Below are 26,344 nucleotides of genomic sequence, written 5' to 3'. Positions count from 1 at the left end.
TATAATTTAAGAACTGATTTCTAATTAAATCAGTATATTGAAACAGTTTCTCATACAAATTCAATAATTGTTATTTTCCAAAATTCGCGCAAGTACTGTATTTATTTAATATAACATACTGCAACAGTCTCTGGTTTCCCGAGGTAAAAGCTATAAATTACCATTTCAAACAGCAAATGAATTTGCGACTGCAAGTGAGTGTTCTTTCATTCAATTCAATCGAATGGAATTCTCGTTTTCACTGACTGCTGCATACTTGTGAATATTAAGTGGTCAATAAAAACATAGTTTGTAGAGACATTAGGATTTTTTGGAAGCAGAAGACTTAAAAAATGAGCAACACCTTCGCCGGGAATCGAACCGCGGACCTCCGGAATACGCGCCCAGCGTGCAGATCACCACACCACGAAGGTATGCCAAGAAGGCGGAAGAAATACCTTATATACTCCCCCTTTTAAAGAGCGCCTGGGGTTTTTAGGGGATCCAATCGCCAAATCCTGGGAGATGAGAATCATCGTCCAACACCTTTTTAGTTCGGGCGCCACTGTAGAGACACTAGGAATTTTTGGAAACAGGAGACTTGAAAACATGAGCAACACCTTCGCCAGGAGTCGAACCGCGGACCTCTGGAATACGCGCCCAGCCTGCAGACCACCACACCAGGAAGGCATGCCAAGAAGGCGGGAGCAATACCTTATAAGTTAGCCGCATTTGTCATCCCATTTTTAGCTTAAGTGCTAATAAACCCGATTTGTTTGAATTATTTTATTCAAAACCTACTTTTGTAGCTGTTACTGTTTACGAAAGTGACAGTAACAAAAATTGTGTTTAAAAATAGCTCTTTTTTTTTTTTTTTTTTTTTTTTTTTTTTTCATAATCTGGAATTCTGGCATGGAATTTAACTATGTTGTTTGATCAAAATCGTTCTTAATAAAAATAAGATAACCCGCTGGCAGTTAAAGAAAATCTAGAGCACGAGTTATCCATCCATCAGTTCTATATTATAGATATCGATAGAAACAAAACCGGAGGTAATATAATATAGTGGTGGCATAAAAGTCAGCGGCAGTTCTTCACCTATTATACATAATGAAGAATTTGTGACTGCTAAGAAAAGTTAGATGAGACTAATTCCCAAACATACAGCTGACTTTTAAATTAGACAAAATTTAACATAAACTTATGTTTTATTTTGTTGAAAAGTATGCGTATTTTGAGGTTTGAGGATATCTGACCCAGGTCCTCTATTTTAAAATTCAAAAGCAACCTGCGTTATTTTTTCACAAATATACCATTTAAATAGACTGGATAAATAAGAACTAGCGTGCTTCTCTTCTGTTAGCTTTATATGAATACATAAAATGGCAAATAGTTCAGGTTTATTTAAAAGCTTCGTTCAACTCAAGCATTCATGTTCTCAAGTGGGCAAGAATTAATGGCAAGTCCAAAATGTCGAATAAATGTTCAAACTTTCGATGCTTGAACCCTGCCAAATAATATATCAGCTTCTCTGAAAGATGCATTTTACACCGACAGGTATTATCATATTATGTTGACATTAATTTAAAGCATTACATCAATTTTTTTAAAAGTTCACATTTTACTATTATTAAAGTTTTAAACAAATGCAAGATATATAATAGAAAACCATTGTAGGTATTTGTTTCATTGTCTAACATTTCTCCTTATCCTATTTATATAATAATTCTGCATTAAAAACATCGCCATACATAGTGGAAGCTGAAAGGGAAAGAATTTTATTCATTTTCTTAGAGTGTCTTATTATAGAGAAGATTTTTATTGACTCTTTTATTGCAGAATTACAAACGAGTGGCAGAGGTTTGGATGGATGAGTATAAAGAATTTCTATACATGAGAAAACCGCATTACAGAAATTTTGATGTTGGAAACTTAACCGAACAAAAGAATCTGAGAAAGAGATTGGGCTGCAGATCATTTAAATGGTTCATGGAAAATGTTGCATTTGATCAACCAAGAAAATATCCACCTATTGAACCTCCTGATTACGCAAAAGGAGAGGTTAGTACCTTTCATAAATTTCACTAAGTAATCGTGCATTCGAATCTTTCAACTCTCTTCCCTTGGTTGTCTATTTAAATGCTTCAAAAACTGTACGCGGAAATCATTAATTACACCGATCAAGTGTATTTATTGCTTAATAAGTTTTAAACCTGTATTCTATTAAAATAAGTTATAAGCAGCTTGAGAAAATTCTCAGGAATAGAATCTACTACTCCCTTAAGTTTATTATTATTATTTATTTAATTATTTTTCGAGCTAGAAGAATGTTCTAATGTGGAAAAACGTGTAACGTAAGGAGAAAAAAATTCTTTTTCGGATCTGTTTTCAAATACAATTCATAACATCCCAGATCATACTACGCTTCGATAAAATTCATTAGATAGGAATCCCAGCTGAAATATTATTTCATATAAATACATATAGACTGGTTTAAAATAAGTATTTAAAATTCTTTTATAAAAGTAAGATTTTAAAATCGAATGGCATGGTAACCTCCCCCCCCCTCTCTTCCACTCTATAATTTATTATGTCTGAATGAAAGCTGAAGCGCCGGTTGAAAATGTATCTTTGTAATTATAAATCTTTAATTTAGTCACAAAATTAATTTCAGCTAAACTTCCTGTTAAAATATTTAGTTTCTCCCTTTTTCTGATCCCCTTCCAATGTAAAAATTCTCAAGTTTTAATCCGTTGTTACTGAAAAATAAGAGTAGTCTTATTTAAGACACAATAACACGCCGAATAAATACTAATTCAGAAGTCAAACAACAAAAATCAGTGTTATATTTACAAAACTTTCGCAGTTGCGGTTTTGCAGCTGAGGATGGTGGTTCGGTAAAACCATCGAAACTAGTCCTGCGAAAGTTTTGTAAATATAACGCTGATTTTTGTTGTTTGACTTCTGAATTAGTAGTCTTATTTCTTTATGCATTTTGCAGACACTTGTAATTTTCTTGTTAAAAATATTTAAACTATTGTAAAGATTTTGTTTTCGAGAACTATTACTTTTTAACATAATCTTTCACTTTAGGTATCAATTTCGAAAGCATATTTTGAGGAATGATCTGAAAAGGAAACCAAAAATTAAGAAAACATAAAAGCCAATTGCATTTAATGGATATAAAAATGAACTTAATACTGTCTCTCATTCCTTAATTCCTTTTTCCCCCATGTCATGTTGAAAATTTCATGAAATCATTAGTTTGAATCTCATGAAGAAATTATTAAAATAGTATAAAAGAGACAGCAATTAAATTTCATTGAGTTCATTAATATTTTTCTATTAATTATTTTTAAGCAAAAATATGTTGGCAATAATTTAAGTATGTTCGGCCTTTTTTTAAAGTAAAATTTACTACAAACAAGATATGAAATTCATAAATATCCCAATAAAACATGTAGCCTATTTGTCCGAATTTAAGAAACTATTTTATAACAAAAAAATATATATTTCTAAGTATAATTTCTAATCTTATCGATGCATTTCTAGAAACATGTATCAAATCAACTGTTAATGGAACCGAAATATATGATAATTACAAGAATATAAGAAAACTAAAAGCACTTGTATTCTTAAGCAGTTTAGGAGTAAACGGCCAAACCAAACCATACACTACCACAGAATTTCTCAAACTAACAGCCATCAAAAATTAATCGAAAACCACAGCAACATTTTACGATATTATTTTTTGAATAATTAGGAATCAAATATTTTATCTGCATAAGGAATATTATGTATTTCTTATGGACCTTTCATATTGTAAATTTTCAATTAAAAATATAATTTATTATATAACACATCAAAAATTGAATGCATACTGAAATTTGTTATCAAGAAATTTCCCTTTTAAAAATTTTAATGTTTAATGAATTTCGTTCGTATAATTCTTTCGTTTCATTCGTAATCGCTATTGAAAATTCATCTGCTTTATAAAGTAGTTTTATGCATTTTACATTTTCAGAATTCTATATTCTGAAGAGAAAAATATATTTTAAAAAATAAAACAAAATACTATATATTTCCATTCTTTCACCGCTGAACAAATGATGATTGGTTGTATAAGGAGTATATGCGTAGAACAATTCTTGAAACCTAAATCCCTCGTAATTGACCTATTTTATTTCAAATAGGTACTAAATTTTTGTCTGTGCCTATTCGCTTCTACCAAGCAAAAAAACTTCAAAATTATATTAACATGGATCATATTCAGTTTCAGAAAATAAGATTTCCTTTGAACAATAGGAAAGATTTTTCTATAAATCAGGGGAAATTATTAGTTATTAACTATCACAAAGAGGCCCGTTAATGGGTCGCAGATCTACGCCTAAGGGAAGGGATGCAGAAATTGGTTTCTGCTTACGTAATAATATGGGGAAAACTTCCAATGCTCATATTTTCGATTTAAAGAGTATCACAGGTGTATAAAAATAAGGGTAGTAATATCAAATATCTAAACTCATCAAAAAATTTCCTTAAGAGCAGTACTTGTCATTATACTATTTATGCAGAAAAAGAAAATGTGGACTATTCACATGGGGTGGGGGCAGAATGTTAAATCGAAATGACAACTGAAAAGGCAAAAATTTAAGAGGTATAATTACAAAACAAAAATCATATAAATTAAGATAAAAATTAAATCATTAAAGAGAAGCGTAAACATGTAATAAGCGTAAAGTCATTGCAGGGTCATTGATACGTTAACCAATTCTTCCAATTCTTTCTTCAGAAGATTACCTCTTTAATACCTCAATAATGAATTTTAAATTTTTATTTAAAAATATTTATTTCCTCGATCAACGAGATTCATGAATGATGAAAAGTAAAGATGAAATGACTCGGAGAAAGTTCATCACGTTATGCATTTTATTCCTATGTACTACAGGTTTTCCATTTTTCCTGTCATCTCATCTAAATTACCACGCTCATTTTTAAAAAATATCATGTGTCATCAATATTTGAAAAAAATAATCTTCCAGTTTTAATATTGTTCCAATTACATTTGTCATAGAAATATCATTTTAATGTTCAAGTCATTTTTCGTTTCTTGATGATAAAATTGCGTTAGACTTTCTACGACGTCCACTTTTATCTGATTTTTGTTCGCGCTGTTTGAAAAGAATTTAGTAATTAATTCAATAACATTGATGCATTAGAATACATCGATGAATCAATAAAAACGAAAGAATTTGTAGAGTCTTTCTACAGCTATATAAAACTACAGCTTATAAACTTCTCGATTTAAATATACTTAAGGGTTCGCAAATTGTTACAAGACAATATTTTTAATAACTCATCATAGATATATACAACATTCTCTCGCTTAATACGGTTTAATCGTATTTACTCAAGCATTACCCCCCTTTTTTTAACTAATTTAATCAGACACAAACCGAGAGGGGGAAATTATGCGAATAATTTAATTTCTGAAAGACACGGTTACAGTAAGAACTGGACTAATGAAAGGTATTCATGGATAAACTACTGGTAACTATGACAATATTATTCATTTTAAAACAACCTACATTCCAACAAGAACACATAGTAACACTAACATTATAATATCTAATAAGATATTTTAATTTCTTCTTCCCTGTATTATGAATCGCATCTGATCTTATTGTTATCCACAGCTACCCCATAGACCTCAAATTATTCAGTGCTGTTTAAACTGTGTGATTTGTTACAGTTTACGAGTCATCGCCATTTTCACTGCTGTCATCGTGTGTGTAATGGGATTGTCACATCTAACAATGCTAATGAGTAAGGCTAGAAGAAACTTTTTCGAGAAACTAACTTGTCCGTCTCCTACCACTGCAGGGGTCCTAGCCGAACTATGTCTCATAGAAACCTGTGTCCCTGCTAGCTAAGAGGGACTTTTCGAAATTGAACAGAAAATGTTTCACTTGAAGCTTTGTCGCTCGTACGATTTTTCCAAAGAATTGGTTTTTGCATAAATCAACCAGTAATATCAAATATAACGGAAATAGAAATTCTGAGAAATGTTTCTTTCGACTCGCTGTTGAGGGTAGCTTACAGATGTGATACCAGTTTATCTGTTAAGTCTGGTTTACTTTATGCAATGATTTTGAGAATCCTCAAGAGAATATCCCTGTTTTCTTGAAGCTCTTCACTTCGTTAATCAGAGCTTATGCACCCAAACTGCAAGAGCAAATCAGTTAATGAGACGAAAACAATCACTACATGGATAAATTCATTATAAAATTTAGGGAAATTCGCTTTCTGAGCATTTTGAGGAACAGGAAAATTACACGAATACTTAAAAAATTTTCAGAACCTTGCGCTAAAGGTAAAAGGAAAAAATACGCGAATAAATACGATAATCCTTGTAAGCGTCAAGTGAAATAGTAATTAATTGAATGCAAAAATGCGCATAAAATATCGTAAGCCATTCAACTATTTGTCAGAATCTCTTTTGATATTTCTCCTTAATCGTTTCTTTATGCTAAAAGAAGGCAAACTGAACCACTAAAAATTTTAACTATCGTCTTTTTTCCGAGTGGGAGGGAATTCTATAACGTAAAGTGCACAATTTTCTGTTCATCTCGATATTTCAAAGGGGAACTGGTGCTTAAACATTTCCATGCGCATTCTTGCAATGATAATTATACACTCGTTTTCTTTAATACCACCAAGGCTTGATGCTTAACAGCAAAGTATACTGTATCCTCCGTGCCTTTGCACAGATACAGAGGATACAGTACATTTTGTGAAAAGCATGGCTTAGTATTCATAAATAACTATACTACATCTCATGCGATTTACTATCCCTAATGGAATCTAAAGCAGGTTAGATTCCGTTACTTTGGTAAAGGAATTTTACAGCACTAAAAGCGTTGATGTATATGATCAAATTTCCTCGCAACTGCTTTGTTATAAAATCGAGAGCATAGAATATAGCAGTAATTTCAGATGTATATAGCGAGATTTCATTTTTGGACAATTTCTGTTGAATGTTTCTCTTTCACAAATAATTCTTGTCACTAAATAATGTTTTTAAACCTTTTCGCTTCTTCAAAACTGAATTTTCGCTATGTATTGGCAAATTTCGTGACTGACTTTGAATACATATCTCGAACACGCTGAAAAAAAATTATCTCTTTTCATTTTAGATTCGTAATGTTGCTTCAGATTTGTGTATTGATACCAAGTTTCAAAAACAAAACGAAAGATTTGGGCTCGAAAAGTGCATTAAAGACAACCCTAATCAAAGTGGTGAACAGGTAAGAATATTTTGAATTTCATAAATAAGATGATACTAATATTTAAGTGAATGGTATAAAAAGTAATAAAATGATATAACTAGAACCATCTATTCAATATAGATGGCTGAAAATGTTTTTACGATGTGACATAATTTAAACCTGTAAGAAAGACTTCTAAGGCTCTAAATCCCGTAAAATTTAAATTATTCCTATTAAAACAACAGGTACTAATATGATGAGCCGTAATCTAAACGTAAAGCCATGCTATACTGCATTTTCAAATTTGTAAACGTAGTTAAATACTAATGCAACAGAATAAAGAATTTCAAAATAAGCTAGGAAAAACGTAGCAGATAAGAAATTCAACAGCGTATTTTTATATATAGTTTATGAAAAACAGATGCTGCTTTTCAACACAAGCACAAATAGCATCAACGCTTCACCGGGTGCGTAATGGCAGACCGCACATTGAGTTGAACAGTGTTAAGCGAATTTCGCTTACTGCGCATGCTTGATGGTGTACCTTTGGCGCGGGGAGAAATATTGGCGACTAAGCAACCCTACGTTAGCTTATTCGTGATCTCCATGGCTGTCGAGTGTGTTCGAGTGATGGTTAAAATTGCAATGTTGTGGAACTTTGCTTATTAGTTACTTTAACGTCCATACCGATTGCGCTTGCTTATTTTTCTAATATATGTTTCATTTTAATTTGTCAATAACAGTGCATTTAATATTTGTTAACATATGTTCGTAATAATTCGTTATTTAAATGTAATTTGTTTACATGTTATAATTCAGTAATTGTAAACTGGAGTATCTCGCTTAGTTTGTTAGAGTATATTCGCGCTTTTATTTTCTCATTTCAAAGAATTTAATAACTAGCATTAAGGAATTGTAAAATTTCTTCAGTGTTATTTGCAAGCACTTGTTATATTCCTCAGAGTTTCTTTATGTATGTACGAATGGAACGTATGTTAAATCCTGAATTGTTTTTATTGCTTAAAAGTATAATGAATAAATTTTCAACTAATATATCCTAAATTTCAGTCTCTTTCTGAACGAAAATTTGTACAGTTCCAAAGGAATGTGCAGAATTTCATAAGTATTATATTTCACATTTTGAATGTAAACACTGCTTCACATTACTTCGCAATAATTTCAGCTTTCTAGTTGTTTGAGCAGTACAGCAAAAAATAGTATTTTAACACAGTAATTAATTTACATTATACTCTACGAAGATTTAAACGCCAGATTTGTTTACAATTAGATGGCAATACATCTACCATATACCGTATTTATCTTCTTTTCAAATCGCGCCAACATAGTAATTTTCGCCAAATTGTTTTCTGGGCATGCGCAGTATGCGACATTCGTTTAACACTGTTCAACTCAATGTGCGGTCTGCCAATACGCACCCGGGAATTAGAAGAGAAGGAGTAGCTCATAGAGCTTTTACCCCTGAAGCAAAAAGTGAGAAGTGATGACGTAGTCATGCTGACACCATGGACCTGCTGACACTGAGCGCGGAGATGCAATTCACAGCTTAAAAATTAGCGTTTTTGAACCAGCGTTTAAAATGAGCTGCGTGTGAAAGATAGCTATAATTTGGAAGAGACAATGTTACTGCTGTATGCACTTTACTTTGAACCATTAAAAAATTTAATGATACTTACTCAATTTAAAAATAGTAGATAAAATGCGCTACTCTTTTAGCATGAAGTTCCCTTTTTTTTATTTTTTATTTATTTATTTATTTATTTATTTTTTATTTGCAGGGGTTTTTTTTTAATGCACGTATATTTGTAATCATTTCTTTATATGCATGCTAACTGAGAAAATTTTTATACTGCTTCTAAGATAACTATAATAGCAGCTATTTAAATTTAATCAAAAAACGACTTTACATTGACATAGTTTTAAACATTTATGACATATATGGCAAAATTTCTGCTAATCTACGTTTGATTTTTTGCCTAACTGTAAATTTTACATTAGCATATTTCTCTTCCGATTTAGTATAATAATAGATATTTTTTAAATAATTTTGTAATTTATACTTACATCTATATCACAATTAAATAAATGTCTGTAAGATTGTTACCTTAATTTTGACAAAATAGCTTTACTCACAGCACCTAAAGTGTGACTTAAGGAGGCAGGTTTTTTATGCCAATTACTTTGATGTTTTATACTATTATATTATATTTAAAATGCTAATCTAGCACAAAATCGAATCAATAATTAGTTACAAAAGATACAATAAGAATAACTTTAATACAATAATACAATAAGAATAAAATTAGTTTGTTAAGTACTTGTTATTTTTGTTGGTACTATTTATCCCTGGGGGCTCACCAGTCGCTCTTTTAGTGCCTGATTGACGCATAATGCCTTCAGTCATACCATCCCGTCTAGTGTCACTCTCCTAGCTTGTCTTCAGTTATGCAATCCAGTTTTATGCCTTTTTCTTCGATAATTCTCCTTTAAATTATTTACGATTTGCATATTTGTTTCTTGACATGACAGCTCATGGTGATGCCAATCTTGGATCTCCTGTGGCTAGGAAGGTGGGAAGATGGGTTTTAGTAATGTATTGTTTAGCAACATATACATTACTAAAACCCATCTTCCACATTTCATGTCTTTTACTAAATCTTAATGTATATACAAATATTAATGTCTTTTACTAAAGTAAAAGACATATTTAATGTCTTTTTCTTTGTCTTTGTTCCTGCAAATAATTTCACACCAAAAATAGAGTGTGGCTAAGACCGTTTTTTAGAATCATAAGAAGACATTCTGTATGGAAAGAAATTATTAAAATTTATTAGAATTTCTGTAAACTTCCGAATTTTCTATCTGCATAACAAAACTAATTACTTTCAGTTTATTGCAAGAATAATTATTAAGAACTCGAATTAATTTTTCAGACCTTTAACGAGGCATACTTCCAAATGGTTTAGTGGCACTTGCGCACAAGACACATTCATTGCTGGATGAGTAATAGTAGTTTGTATAGCTTAGTGGCAGTTCTACCCAACACTAAATTATCTTGATTATTTTTCGATAACTCGAAGAGCGAATTTGATTATTAATTTGATTAACAAAATTTTAAGCTACTTGACTGCACAAATACAGAATTCAACAAAATGATATACACATATTATTATATATGTGTTACAACTTATTATTATGTATGTGTTATAACTTATTGTTATATATGTGTTAACGCGTATGATAAATATTTTAAGGAGTTAGGTATCTTTAAAATGTCAAAATATCCACAAAATACGACACTTTTTAAGTTCTATATGTTTAGAACTGGTTTATGAGCCAGAAAATTTGCACACTTACTTTGATATCCTTAATAATACATTTGTTACTTTTATTTTATATTCCAAATGTTAAAATATTTTTTATGAAATAACATTATTATTCTCTACGTAATAGTGTAATATTATTGCATTCTGCACGGTATTATATAAATAAATGAGTATTCTTTAATTTTTTTAAATTTAATATTATTATTATTTTTTTAATAGAAAAATAATGAATATACAATTAAAATGATGTACGTTAAAAATAAGAATTATATTTTCATAGAAAATAACTTTTCCATAATACATTTTCTTGTTTTCATAACTCAGAAATAAATTATTTTTCAACATAATTAAAGGTAATTTCTAAAACTTTTAGATGAGAGTCGTAGTAGTTGCTCTTGTTAAACTCACTTGGGGTGTAAACAGTTGGTGAAACTTTTTTAACTTCTGACCGTTGGTTGTGGGGAAATCACGCATGCAAGGAAGAAAAATTATACGAAATCTTAAAGATATAATTACCATCAAATCATATTAATGCATACTATTCTCTTAATAATGAATTATAAAAATGCTTCATAAATTGAACCTTTTAAGTATACACAATTATATATTTAAAAAATACTGCATACATAAGTATCATAAATTTAATTGAGACAAAGAAAAGTGGAGAGATGAAATTTTCATGAATTCAAATTTTATTATACTCTAAAATGTTTTAGGTCAGAAGCATAATAGTTGACCATTTAATACAGATATAGTGTTTACACTATTAATTAAAATTTCTTGAAATTCTAATAGACAAGTTCAGACAAATCATGCACACAAGCAGGAAAATCCATTTTTGTAAAATCATAACTAGAAAATGAAATAATCAGGAAATACTGTACGTACATTATTTTCTTAAAAGTAATAAACGGTCGCCCAACCAGGATAGTGGTTAGCGACGCTGGCTGTTGTGCGGAAGGGCCCAGATTCGAATCTCGGAAAAGGTATAGATATTTGTAAATGTATAGTGTCTGTGCGGCATGGGGACACTCTAAATATGCGGCGAGCCGAAAGGCCTGTCGAGAGGTTGGTGATAAGGGAAGAGGGGTGGCAGACTCTCTGACCACCCCGGGCTGCTTTTCATCAAAATTGGGGGGGGGAACTGAGCAAAGTCGTACTGTCACCTGTATGGTGCTCAAAGCCAACGGCAGGCACAGTCTTGTCCTCCTTGCCCCGATGAATTTCGTGGGCTTAGTTCTGATGTTACTATCTGACAAGTGAAATAAATCCCCCCCACACACAAGTAATAAACGTACAGATAGATGTTGCAAAATGAAATTAGAAATATGATAGCTGGCTACTGTCAGTCAATAATGCATATGATCTTTTAATTATATTTAGTATTATAAAAATATCTGAGTGCGGATAGTAAATACCACCCAAATCTATGATTTTCTCCCAACGTTTCGGCAGGTTTTCAAAGCCTAGGCCCAGAAACTTGGTGGCCACAAGTCCAAAAACAGATCAACCTCATTTCAGACGTCCTGTGCAGAGTGCGAGACCAAGCTGTTCAAGCGACTTTTCTCTCAGAATGGAGGCAACAATAGCTATAATTAGCTAAAAACATAACTAAATTCTTGCCCACTTAATTGCTTTACAGAGGCACTTAAATAGATTTTAAATTCATTCTGAATAAAAGGAAATGACCGGGAAGTAAAGATAGACGTTTTTCGTCAGAAAGCATCATTTAATGTCACATATGAGAATTATGGTCCTTCTAACAAAAGTAAAGCGAATATACTTTTGTATTAATGTTTTTTGTTCAATATTTTTGCACAGATAACACTAGTTTGGTTCCTGTTAATATCAAGCTATTATTTATCATTGCAGTGAACTGTATATGCTATGCAAGTTTCCTCCCCCCCAATGGCGGGAACTAGCCATTATAGGCAAAAGCCACTACTAAGGCCGGAAGCAGTGGTCACTTCACTATGAAGGCACCTAATAGGTGGGCCACCCTTTCCTGCTATGAAGACAATTTATATACTTGCCTTCTCTGGGATTTGAATCCGGGCCCTTTCATACAGCAGTCAGTCACTAATCACTTTCCCGTCTGCGCAATATGCTATGCAATTAAGTGCACATACCTGCAGGTAAACATTGAGGCAGCCCTAGATACCTTGCTGTCTAATCTTTAACGTTCTATGTTTCATAACATACTAAACTATATCAAGAATATCCTATATTTGTAAGTATAGTACTGGTGGAGACTAAAGTGACTTAAAGCTTATCAGTGCACAAATGTCACACTCTTGAACCTGTTAAACTGCCCATATGGATCATAAAAAAAATTACCAATTAGCATTTAATTCTGCTTCCTTTATTCATTAATGAAGTCATGCAAAGTTTTAATAACAGTACTAAATTCGTGTTACATTTTGTCCAGGTATTACATTTTATGAATTATTCTTAAAAAAAAACTTCAGAAATTTCTTGAAATTATATCAATAAAACAAAGGAAATTTTAGAACACCATGTGTTACTTTTGGCATTTTTTGTCCTTTGCCTCAAATTCTCTCAATATTATTTTTTATCTTATATCCCACATTGCATTATAAACATTAATTTATGTGTGTTAATATGTGTTACTTTCCACATTATTTGTCCTTTGCCTTTAATTCTCACAAAATTAGTTTTTATCCTATATCTCTATAGACACTGCTCAACATTCAAAATGCAACACCAAAAAGGAGTGATCAGAAATTTATGCAAATTTTAGAATAGACACAGGTCACTGAGTTGTGCGAATTATGTGAAATGCGCAGCTCTCGGACGGACGTGAAGTAAGATATAAGGGAAGGAACGTGCAGAATGGGCAAAATTCGTGTCGTTATTTCTGCCAGACGAATTATCGAAGAAAGTTGGTTTTTGTGCCGGAGGATAGGTGTAATAGGAGAGAATGCCAGGCCGCCGTCAACAAAGGCACTTCCAGCAGATAGACGATTTTACGAGGGGTATGGTGATTGGACTGAGAAGGGCGGGTTGGTCCACATGGAAGCGAGCACGGTGCATCGGCTATGGCGAACATGGTTGGAACAAGGAAATGTGGGAAGAAGGAGGGGTGCAGGTGCAGCCAGAGTGACGTCAGCACGCGTGGATCGACGCATCCGCCTACAAGCTGTGTCGGTCCCGCAAGTCATTTGTACCACAATTCTGCAGCATGTGCAAGATACCCTGGATGTTCCCCTGTCGACCAGAACCATTTCCGTCGATTGGTTGAAAGTGGCTTGCACTCACGGCGTCCGTTAAGAAGACTGCCACTGACCCCACAGCATAGACGCCAACGTTTAGAATGGTGGCGGACTGGAGCGATGTGGATGACAGAATGGCGAAACGTCGTGTTCTCAGATAAGTCACGCTTCTGTTTATCCAGTGACAGTCGCCGCATACGTGTGTGGTGTGGACGTGGAGACAGATCTAATCCGGCAGTAACTGTGGAACGCCCCACCGCGCGACAACGCAGCATAATGGTTTGGGGCGCTATTGCCTACGATTTCAGGTCACCTTTAGTTCGTATTCAGGACACTATGACAGCCTAACGATACTTGGATAATGTACTGCGGCCGGGGCTATCCTCTACCTTCAGGGGCTGCCTAATGCAATTTTTCAGCAGGATAACGCCCGACCACACAGTGCTCGCATCTGCCAACATGTTCTGCAAGGTATACAGATGCTTCCCTGGCCACAGTTTAGTTTAGTTTAGTTTACGAGTATGCTGCAACCCTCCTGGCCGACAGTAATCGGCCTCATGGTTAACGCAGCACACCCAACGCAGAAAAACAACAACAAAATAATATTAATAAAAAAAAATAAATAAATAAATAAAATATTAAAATATTTAAAGTCCTATTCCTATGATAGTCTTATTTTCATTCACAATCCTCATAATTTCTGTTGCATAGCTATTCAAGAATTTTCTTTTTTCAATTACATTTTGTTCATTTATTTTTCCAAATCTCGTCCTCACACTCTCGGTCAGTTTAAATTCTTCCATAAAATGAGCTGCATTTCCGTACTTCCCACAAGCCAAGCATTGATCATTGCCCTGGAGATTAAATCGTTTTAAATAGGCCGGGAATCTACCATGACCCGTGATAACTTGAATAGTATCTATATTATAAAATAGATCCATTTTTCTTTTTATGGTCAAAATCCTCAAGTAACCCTTATTTTTATTTGAACCATTCCATTCCCTAGCCCATTTCTCAATTATACTTGCTTTCATTTTTCTCAAGGTAATTCTTCTGGAATCATTAATAGCCTCATAAATATCACCCTCTCCCAGGGCAGCCTCTTTAGCTAGCATATCCGCCCTTCCATTCCTGATAACACCAATATGTGCCTTAACCCAATGAAAATATATAGCATTTTTCTCTCTTATTTTGTTATAAATGTTTTTTATATCCAAAAGAAGTCTATTGCTTGGTTCTGGATTTGCCAAGCCTTGTAGGGCCGAGAGAGCATCAGAATAAATATGTATTGTAAAGTACTGTTTTAAGTTTTTATAACTCCACCGCAGTGCCTCTCTAATTGCAACCGCTTCAGCTTGATACACTGTTTTATTTCTTTCTAATCGTATTTTTCTAGTATAGATTTCGACTCCGTAATAAAAAATAACAAAAGCGCAACCAGTTCCACCTTCATATCCGGAGCCATCAGTGTATATATCAATCATGCCAGTATTCATATAATCTTTATCGTACGGTATGCCCTTGAAATCTTTTGGATGTATATTCATAAAATATTTTCTTGTCAAGGCGTTAGTATTCAAAACATCACCATTTTCAAATGTTAAAATCTTTTTAAAACCATAGCTGAGTAAAAATTTTGCATAATAAAATTTATAAAAAATTGAGAGTGGCGGAATGCCAGCAAGTAAGCAAATAACTTCTGTAGAAACAGTACGGAAATCCCTTGTGATTGCAAGTAGCCCCTTTGCAATGAATCCAGTTTAGTTCTGTCTAATCAATTCCCCTGCCCGGCAGCCCCACATGCTAATACCATATAAAATTTTTGGCCTAATAACATTTAAATAAATATCTCTAAGAGTAGTGCTTTTTAACTTTAAAGTTTGTGAATCAAAGGCACTTCTAGAATATTTTTAAATTTTCTCTATATCTCTGTGAATCGCCTTAAAATGTTCAATAAAAGTTAGCTTTTCATCAATAATCACTCCAAGATATTTAAAGTGACTTTTAAAATTAATCTTTATACCATTAAATTTCGACTTTGGTTTTCTAGTAGCCTTACCACCTCTAGGAAAGAAAGTGGCATTTATTTTTTCATTGTTGAACTCTATATTTTCTTCTCTACTCCAGTTCATAAAATTTTCCTCTAAACTCTTAAAGGTTTTTTCAAGTTTCTCTAAAGAGTCATCATAGACAATAGCCAAAATATCATCTGCAAAGCAGAATAATTCAACACCAGTCATGTTAATAAAAATTTTATTGACAATGAGGCTCCAGAACAGGGGTGCGCTGCAGGAGCCGGACATCCTCTTTCAATATCGTAAACAAGATGGACAGAATAATTTTTATTTTTGAAAACAATCTTCCTATTTTTTAGATAATCTTTAATAATTTCAAATAGTTGTTTTGTGATCCCTATTTTCTTCAGTTCAGATAGCAGGGACGGCCAAATAATTGAGTCAAACACTCTACGGATATCGAAAGAGATCAAGGCAACATGATGTCTTTGCTTCTTATCTTTCAAATGAAATAAAACGTTATATAAGGCCAAATCCGTAGACTTGCCTCGTTGAAAGCCATATTGCCTGTCACTAATATAGTTTATTTCTCTTAATTTGTGTTGAATTCTATTTGTAATTAGTTTGTCATAAATTTTTGCATACGTCTTTAAGAGGCAAATAGGTCTATATCCTCCATTACCTTTTGGAATGAGTATCATTTGACCAATTTTCCAAGCATCTGGATAAACACTCAAATAAAGACATCTATTATATAAAATCAAATGAAATGAAGGAAACTCCTCAGATAATTTCTTAATAAGCCAAACCCCGATCCTATCTAATCCGGGGGCAGAATGAACTCTTAAACACTTAATAGTATAAGAAATTTCTTCATAGGTAAAAGCATCTTCAATTTTGTAATCATCTTCCATATTGACCTCCCCGCGATACTTAAATCACTATCCTGCTTTCCATATATGACTTCTTCCACAATTTTCCTATAAATCTCCTCCACAGAGGCGACCCCCACTTCCTGTGACTGTTTCAAAATCATATGACTTCCTAATCTTCCTTTTGCAGTTCGATAATAATTATCATAATACTCCTCGTTTAGTAGAAAGATCCTATTTATATAATTTCTTTTAGTTTTTTTAATTTTCTTTTTGTAAAGAGCTCAATTTCTTTTGTATTCAATTTTTCTCTTAAGTCTAACATTATCGTCGATCTCACTAACCTGGGAACTCTTCCTTAATGCACGAATAATCCTTCTTTGCTTGTCCACCAACTAGTAATTTGTCTTTGTTTTTTCTTACATTTTACTTTTAGGTACTTATCCATATTATCGATTAATAATTCTTCCAGTCGAGAAACGCACTCATTCATTTCCATTGAAGTCTCGCACTTAATTATTCTATCTTTATAGTATTCAATGCTTTTACCAATATTATGCAGCATATGTTTGACTTTTCTTAAATTTCTGCTGTAAGCAAAGAAGTAATCTTCTTCAATTTGGAAATCTTTCAGTCTCACTAAACTGTATTTATGATCACTCAGTGATTCAGCATCTAGAATTTCCATTTCAGCGCTCCTCATTTTTAGTGTCGACGACCCAAGCGCGAGATCAGTCCATCCAACACCCACCGGCGAGGAAAAGGTAGGTCTAGAATCACTATCGTTAAAAAGTTGTAAATCATGTTGTAAAATAAAATCGTTGACTAAAATCCCCCTTTGATCCAAAATCTTAGCCCCCCCCCAGTTAAAACTTTTAGCATTAAAATCACCAATTATAATAAAATCTTCTGCATATACGTTAAAACCTTCTTCTAGTTCACCAAGGTGTTCATTCAGGTCTTCCGCCGGTGAGAAATAAACAGAGGTGATACTCATTTTGAAGCCTTCCCTTTCTACAGTGATTGTCACAATACAATCGGATGCCGCCCCTACGGAAAACTCCAAATTTTCATTCACAATAATAATGGCCGCTCTTCCGTTATCTGCGTTAATAGTCCTCCATGTACTTTTAACGTGTGCCATTTTGCCTTCTATATAATACGGTTCCTGCAGCGCAATAATATCTGGGGTATCACTCAAAATGTTATCTATAGCTGAGAGCTGGACTGCTGCAGCTGCACAATGATTTAAATTAAATCCCTGGCCACAGTACTTTCCTGACCTGTCACCAATCGAACATGTGTGGGATGTGATCAGACGCCGTTTACAGACTGTGCCCCTGCCTCGTTCAGAAGACGAACTGTGGCAAATGGTTGAAAGGGAATGGAGAGCCATCCCTCAGGACACCATCCGCACTCTTACTGACTCTATGCCTAGATGTGTTTCTTCGTGCATCGCTGTCCGCGGTGGTCCTACATCCTACTGAGCCGACGCCGTTCTCGCTCTGTATTCTGACTATCATTTTGAAATAAAGATCACTTACTGCTGCTTGCTGTCTCTGTCTTTTTTTCCGAATTTCATCACTTTCTGACCACTCCTTCTTGGTGTTGCATTTTCAATGTCGAGTAGTGTATATTATATTGTATTATAAACTTCAATTTATTATTTTTAAAAATCATAATTAAAGTTCTTTTCTCTAGCAATTTGTTCTTTCTTGGCATAAAGACATCCGTCCCCAAAAGAGAGGCCTGTGCTTTGATGTCTCGAGTTCTGAAAAGCGAGCTCCAGTAGTTCTTTGGAATTGTCATGGAATGCAAGGCAATCAGCTGTGGAAGCATGATCTAGTAAGACTTTGAATTAAAATGTGAATTTATTACAAGGATTTCAAAACTGAAAGATTTATCGTGTTCATTTCTTGACTAATGACCAGCAGTTTTTCTTTAATTACATACATTTTGGGTGCAACTAATTGTTGTAAAACCAAAAGTCATGCCCCAAAATGTTATAGAAAGATGTTATATGGTATTTCTTCCGCCTTCTTAGCATGCTTTCGTGATGTAGTTTCGTGGTGTTCTTCTTAGCATGCTTTCGTGGTCAGCACACTCGGCGCGTATGCGAGAAGTCCGTGATTCGAGTCACGGCCAGGGCATTACTCATTTTTCACATCTCTCCTGCTTTAAAAAACCCCTAATGTTGGCGCCCGAACTAAAAAGGGTAGAGGATGATGATTGGGTCCCATAATCCCCAGTCGCCGTTAAAAGGAGGAGTATATAAAGTATTTTTCCCGCCTTCTTCGTATGCTTTCGTGGTGTACATTGGGCGCATATTCGAGAAGTCCGTGGTTCGAGTCCCGGTGAGGGCATTGCTCATTTTTCACATCTCCTGCTTAAAAAAAAAAAAAAAAAAAAAAAGCCTAATGTCTCTACAATGTTATGATAAAGATGGATGTTATAAAAATTGCATGTGCCTAATAAACAAGCATTTTTTAGATAGAAACCAGTACATGCGTTGTATTGATGCAATAATCCAAAATTTAAGGTATGATGAAAATTAATCTTTCTTATCCTAGTGTCAGCGTATAAAATAATAGCTGTGCTTACTCTATACCAGCGGTTCTCAGCTGGTGGTACGCAAGAGAAAAATGAGTGATACGCAAAGAAACAAACTATTTTTAACTATTAAATTCAAACATTATATACCCAAACATCCTGTTTAACTTTTTTCTCTAACACTGGTAAATTATGCGATCTGACTTTTGTTCAAGGTTAATAACCGCTCACAGACTAGCAAAATAATCCGTTATTTTCGCAAATATGCGTTTAGCCATCCATATAACAAAATTTGACATAATAATGTTTTTAAAAGGAGTATTAGAAATGTATACTATATTTAATAGGAAATTAAAATAAGTTCCTATGAAAAGATAATAGTCTCATTAACTTTTTTAGAGTTGATCGATTTATTAGCATGTCTGCACTTTATGTCGTCACCATTTCCGGGCTCATATTGCTCTATTTTAAATTAGAAATGCTTTTTTACGTCGATTTGCTGTCTCTAACAGCAGGTATTTTGTCTTCTTGTTGCTTTGTATTGCCTTACTTTTTACGCGATTTGAGAATATCTTCGGGTTTTTTGGGGGGGGGGAAGAACTCTTAATAAATTGTACATTTAAATATTTGTGAAAAAATAATAAAACAAATCTAGATTTTTCAGAATGGAAAAATGGCTAGGATTGGCTAAGCGGAAAAGTGATGATTCCCAGGTGATAGATCCAGGACAAACTACTAGCACTAAGACTATTGAAAAGAAAATGTTTATGGAAAATATAATGAAAGTTATTTATCATTTGGGTTTACTTGAAATGAAGATGAAAATGAACTTGCACTGAAGTGTTATCCAATTAAGGTATGAAACCATCGTTCTTAAAAGACATATGGAATCTAAGCATGTCAATTTAAAGGATAAACCTTAAGAATATTTTAAGGGAAAATTATCGAGTTCAAAAATAGTAAACAAGCAATGAAAGGTTTTGTTACTTCCAGTGAAAAAGCTTTGGAAGCTAGTTACCTAGGAAGCCTAAGGATTGCTAAGATTGGGCAGGTGCACACTATTGGAAAAAAAACCTTATATTACCAGCAGCTTAAGATATTGTTTTAACATTATTCAACGAAAGAGCGCTAATGAATTTAATAATATTACATTATCAAATAAGTAAGTAGACGAATTTATGAAATGGCAGATTCCATATAAGAGACACTTATAATAATTTGAATATAGACAATAATTGGAAAATAGAAGAAGAATTAGCATCCAACATTAAAAATCATTGTTTTTAATTGATAAGTAATTTCAACATGTATTTTCCAAAGGATTATGAAAAAGAATATTGGATTGGAAATCCACTTTGTTCAAATGTACCCACAATTTATCTCCTGAAGAAAAAGAACAATTGATAGAAATTTCCTGCGATCAAAATCTAACTGAAGATTGCAAAAACCACACACTTGTTAACTTTTGGGAAAAGGCAGCAAAAAAAAAAAAAAAAAAAAATTAAAGGCATTTCAAATAAAGCTATTAAATTTTTATAGCCTTTTTGCACAACCTATTCGTATGAACAAAGATTATTATCCATGTTATTTTTTAAAATGAATACAGAACAAAATTAAAAGTGAATCCTGGTGTACGATTAAAACGAAGTGAAATAAAACCATACATTAAAAAACTGATCTCTCTTAAAGAGGCCCAAATTTCACACTAATTTTTAGAATTAAAGTATTATACGTAAAATTTTGATAATTTAAATGGTAACCAATTTTTAATGTAATATTTTTTATATGTACATATTTAATACAAATAGGCCCAAATTTCACACTAATTTTTAGAATTAAAGTATTATACCTCAAATTTTGATAATTTAAATGGTAACTAATTTTTAATGTAATATTTTTTATATGTGCATATTTAATAGAAATAGCCAATAGGTTGTGCAAATGCCAAATTTTTTTTTAAATATTTATATTGAGAAATTGAAAAAGTATGATTGTAAAATGTAGTGCTGGTAGTAAACTTTTCCAGTTTTTGTTTAGATGGTACGCATTAGTCAACAGGTTGAGAACCGCTGCTCTATACTGTTCTGCAAAGTAGAAACACAACTAAGGTACAAGCGATTACACTGCTCTGCATTTTGAAACTTTTTGTAGCTCCCCAACATTTTTGGGGGGGTTGTGTCTATTGTAACGTGCTGAATTCAAATATGAGCTCGGTTTTTACATATCACCCGTAAGTTTTTAGAGAAGGGAAGAAGAATATAAAATACGAGAAACAAAAACCATAAGCAATCTAGTGAATTTTCAAAGATTAAAATAACTTTTTTTTAACAAAATATACTTCATTTTGTATAGGAAAAAATATAATATAATCAAATAAACTATTTTGTTGCCATTTTGGACTAGTCTTTGCTGGAATCAGTTTCATATTTGAGGGTCCAACAGTATTCCGCTAACATGTTTGGGGTTCAAACATGTCATATCCACTGCTTCTCCATTTGAACAATTTGCTGGTGAAATCTTCTGCCGTGTTTATCTGAAACTGCACCTAAATTGTCATGGAAGAATTTCAAATGGAAGTGAAGAAAATGCAGCTTAAGTGACATGTTGCAACCTAACGTCTTATAAGATTGGATAATCTTTGTAGTTCTTCGATTTCTTGTTACCTAAGAAGTTGCTACATACCCTTTTGAAGGCAGTCCATGCTCTATTTTCTTTCTCGAAAGTGTAGTTTCAAAATTTTCATCTTTAAAACGTTCTCGTATTTGTGACCCAAGAAGCAGTCTTTCTTCATGTTTTGCCTCACTTTTATGTGCAAATTTCCATCTCAAATAAAGAAAAGCATTTCTTTCTCTATTTAAGGCTTTAACGAAAAATTTTATAAGACATATTTTTATGTGCAGAGGAGGTAAATAAATTTTCTGATGCTCTACTAAGGGTTCAATGAGGACGTTTTTCAGATTGGGCACCATATCTTTACATAACACCCAGTCTTTTAATGACATAATGTTGGTTTTTGGCTCTGCTGTTCCATTCGCATAAAAATAAACTTTTAGTATAGCCACTCTGCAATCATGTGAGCAGTGCAACTTTTATATCAGTACCAGATATTTCATTTACGATCTTTGTAATTTACGTTTTGAAGTAATATACGCATGTCCTCATACGTTTCTTTCATATTTACAGCATGACCCATGGAAAAAGATTGTCATTCATTTCCATTAAACAATAAAACTGCCTTTAGACTTGTCTTCGAAGAGTCAATAAATAATCGCCAATCAGCAGGTTTACAGGACATGTTGATGTTCTCTAGATTTTGCTACATGATATGACAATTTAAAAATCAGTGTATCATAGATAAAAATTATCGAAATCACACATTAGTTCAGTGTGGAGGATTTTCATGTAGAACAGTGCTATTTACTAACTAGTAGCTACTTCAATTTATCAGTCTGGCAATTTAAAGATTATTAAAGGGAAATGAAAGATTCTTTATATTGCCAATATACGTGAATAATATATGTATATTTTTTTCACTTTTAAATGTTAAAGTTAACCTGATATACTAAAAATCAAGAATTTGATATCTAACTTAATGTCCTCATTGAACCCTTAGTAGTCAAACGTCCTCATTGAAATCTTAGTAGAGCATCCGAAAATTTCATAATTTTTTATCTAAAAAGTCAGTTTCAATAACAAACATATTGATCACCCATAATATATACTATGATACTGGTTATATAGTTATACTTTGAAAAACCTTTATATATTTATATGTGTATAAAGATATGCAAGGTGTTTTAGTAAATCAGTTTCAAACTTTCAAGACAAAAATACTAAACCTAAATGATGAAAAATCACACAGCAGTGCATGGTTGAAAAGATTTTTCCTGGCACAGTACTGACAACATAAAACATAGGAAAGGAAAAACACGAACAGGGTGAGGAAACATGTTTATTATGCTTAGTACAGCAGAAATCAGTACAGCAGAAATCAAGAAATAAGAACAAAAATAGACAATGATCGTCATTAAAGAAGGTGTTCAAAATTATGACCCAGGACCGTGATGTAGGCCTCATATCTCTGGCGCATGGAAGATCTGCATCACGCAAGGAAAATCGCATGGAATATACATGATACACAATTTCAAACACCTTCTTTGATGATGATTATTGTCTATTTTTGTTCTTATTTCTTGACTTCTGCTATACTAAACATACTTTCTCACCCTGTTCATATCCTCAAAATGATAATAATCCTCCCCTCAATTATTACAGGAGCTTCTTTACACTGACTAAATCTGCCCAAACCAAATCTTCTTTATAGCTTTCTAAATTAAAATCTCTACAATACTCTATCTCTCCTCCTACTTGCGATTTGTGTCATCACTACCGTGCCAGAAAAACATTTTCGACCATGTATTGCTCTATAATTTTTCATTGTCTAGGTGTACTCTATTTCTCCTGAAAGTTTGTAACCGATTTGCTGAAACACCCTGTATATGCATTGGAATAAAGTTTAAAAAATACTACATTCATTACCTTTCTTTCTCCCCCCCAGGGTAGCTTGCATTTGATACATCTAATTACGGGTAACTGCCTGGATAGTGATTCAGAAAGGAGAGAAATTTTTATGGAACCATGTGATCGACGTAAAAGGACTCAAAAATGGAAATTTGACTATGTTAATGTAACAGCAATTTTGAATTGGTGAAAATGACAGCACTGTAACTGATTTGCATAAAAATTTGGTGCTATATTACAAGCTCTGACTCCTGAGTAAACTTGTATTAGAGTATTACAAAATATTAGAAAAGAAAATTAAAATAATTTCATTTTCTGATTTATAAAGGAAATTCAACTGCACTGGAAATATCGTTGCAGGTATGCTCTGAATCTTCCCCCCAGAAGTGTGTTTAAAACACAAAATTAATGAGACAAAAAATTTTTAACAAAAATGTTTAAGCTGTGCAGCATAGAACGTTAATATTACAAAATTTATGAAGTAGATTCAACCAAAATGTGAAAAATCTCCAAAGTTCTATGTTTCTTCAAATAGATAATTCCATTTTATATAGTAAAAATAGTATTTATATCTCATTGTTTAACATAATATTTCATATACCAGAATTTACAATGTATCATGTAAAAAAAATAATCATAAACTATATAAAAGATTTCAGGTAAAGTTAGCACGTAGCAGCAGCATGTTGACTTTTCTAAGAGTCAGAATTCAAAATTGGTAAACAAAATACTGGCATTCATTTTGAAAAAATGCTCAAAGCATTTTGAAAGAATCCGGCACTAATCTCCCTTTCAATTCAAGAAGAAAAATTATTCAGCAATGTTATGTCTCATTTAATAGCTTAAATACAAAATAAATCAATTACATAACTAAACAATCAATATGTAAATTCATGAAATTACAAGTTTGTCTTGTTTTAATGTTTAACAACTTTGTTAGATGCATTTTTCAATTACAGTTAAGCCTACGAGATGGTGTGTTATCTGTCATTCAAGCATTAAGTCCCCAAAGATACTGAATTTCAAAAAATCTTAGGAATCCTTATCTTTCACATGCTAGTTCAAACTGAAACTTCATGACAACTTCCTGCTTCATATATTGATGATGGCAGTAGAGTATCCAATTCTTCTACAAATGCAACCGCATATTTCCTTTTGAGGAAAGACCTTTAAAAACACTGCCTCAGACTTCTTTGTGTCTCCACCTCCATAACAGTCCTTTTACCGTGATTCATATCCTCAAGCTGACAGAATGACTGAAGAGTTGCAGCAGCTCTTGTCTTTTTAAATAGATGGTGTTCATCAAAAATGTTTTATCCAAATAATACATTGAAAAATCTGTTAGCTCTTATTCTTTGCATTTCTTAACAAAGTTAATACCTTTCCCACTATAGTACCATCTGCTCAATATAACAGTAACTAAAAAATTTACATAATGAAATATTTTTAATAAAATTCTATAATTCACATAAAATCCTTCAATTTCTGTGTTTATTGTATTATCACATCATGCACATTTTTGTAGTTTATGCAAATACAATTTTTAAAGATGTTTGCAGTTACGATGATGGCCTGAGTCATTAAAGATTTGATAATGGTAGATGCAGGACAAATGGTGCAGCAAAAAGCTAAAAATTCTCTATAACAATGAGGCAAAAAATCATCTGTAACTTAAACTGGAGGATTGTGCAAGATGTTGAAAATTTAATTTTTTTATTTACTTAATTTTGAGAAATATAATAAAATAATTATGATTGTTAATGACATGGCTGATAGAGCTCTTCAGGCTCACAAAGTTTAAGAACTGGCCATCTACCATTTTTGTACCTATCAGGCCTTAATACCTTGTAAAATCTGCTTTTAAGCATCATAATAGTATATATTTTGCATTTGTACATTTTAAAAATTTTGGATTATGAATAGAATAAATATCGTAACTTTTACTACTAAATAGATGCTTTACTGAAATCCTTGCATAAAACAAATTCTCACCATACTTTTAATTTTACACTATTTTTCATAAAAGTGAAAATCTTCTTTGGTTTTCTTTCATTAACCAAAACAAAATTACTCATTTACAGTTTTTATAAAAGCAAAGTTTTATGATTTGATTCAAAAGACTTCAAAAACATATAATGCAATAATAGATTCTTTAATTTAGACATTTTTGAGTATTTTAAAAGCTAAGTAATTAGACTTAAATATTTTTTATTCAAAAAACAGTACTTAATTATCATGTGCAATATAAAGTGTATAAAGTGTGTTAAAGTAATGATAAAAATACATAAGACACAGAATTTCCTTTGCGATTTCAGAAAACAGATTAATCCTCAGCAGATGGCAACTGCATATATGCAATGGACCATCCTCATAGTTACATAGGTCTAAATCTTTTCTCATTCACAAAGGGTTAAACATGAGACAGTAAATAAATATTTAGAAAACATTCTGAGGTAGTTAGGAAACATCATTTATTTTATATAGGATTTTTAGTCTACTCAGAATTCAAAATTTTAAAATATACAAATGCAAAATAATACTAATTTAACAAACAATAAAAATCAT

General features: G+C 32.5%; 1 protein-coding gene across 3 annotated transcripts in view; it reads left to right on the top strand.

Moving 5' to 3' along the window:
• Positions 1–24,020, top strand: part of LOC118181553 (putative polypeptide N-acetylgalactosaminyltransferase 10) — a 185,451-nt gene extending 161,431 nt beyond the window's left edge. For all 3 annotated transcript variants that reach the window (XM_085807218.1, XM_085807217.1, XM_085807219.1), the window contains 4 exons: positions 1,819–2,040; positions 7,173–7,283; positions 18,410–18,553; positions 23,817–24,020. In XM_085807218.1, the coding sequence (XP_085663344.1) occupies positions 1,819–2,040; positions 7,173–7,283; positions 18,410–18,553; positions 23,817–23,969 (630 nt within the window). In that variant the 3' untranslated portion in view covers positions 23,970–24,020. The remainder of the gene's footprint in view (positions 1–1,818; positions 2,041–7,172; positions 7,284–18,409; positions 18,554–23,816) is intronic.
• Positions 24,021–26,344: the final 2,324 nt, after the last annotated feature.

Source organism: Stegodyphus dumicola, chromosome X1 (assembly GCF_044657685.1).
Source record: "Stegodyphus dumicola isolate Sdum_Otavi_A_Nest chromosome X1, ASM4465768v1".
NCBI classification, from domain to species: Eukaryota; Metazoa; Arthropoda; class Arachnida; order Araneae; family Eresidae; genus Stegodyphus; species Stegodyphus dumicola.
This window is presented reverse-complemented; position numbering and strand designations above follow the sequence as displayed.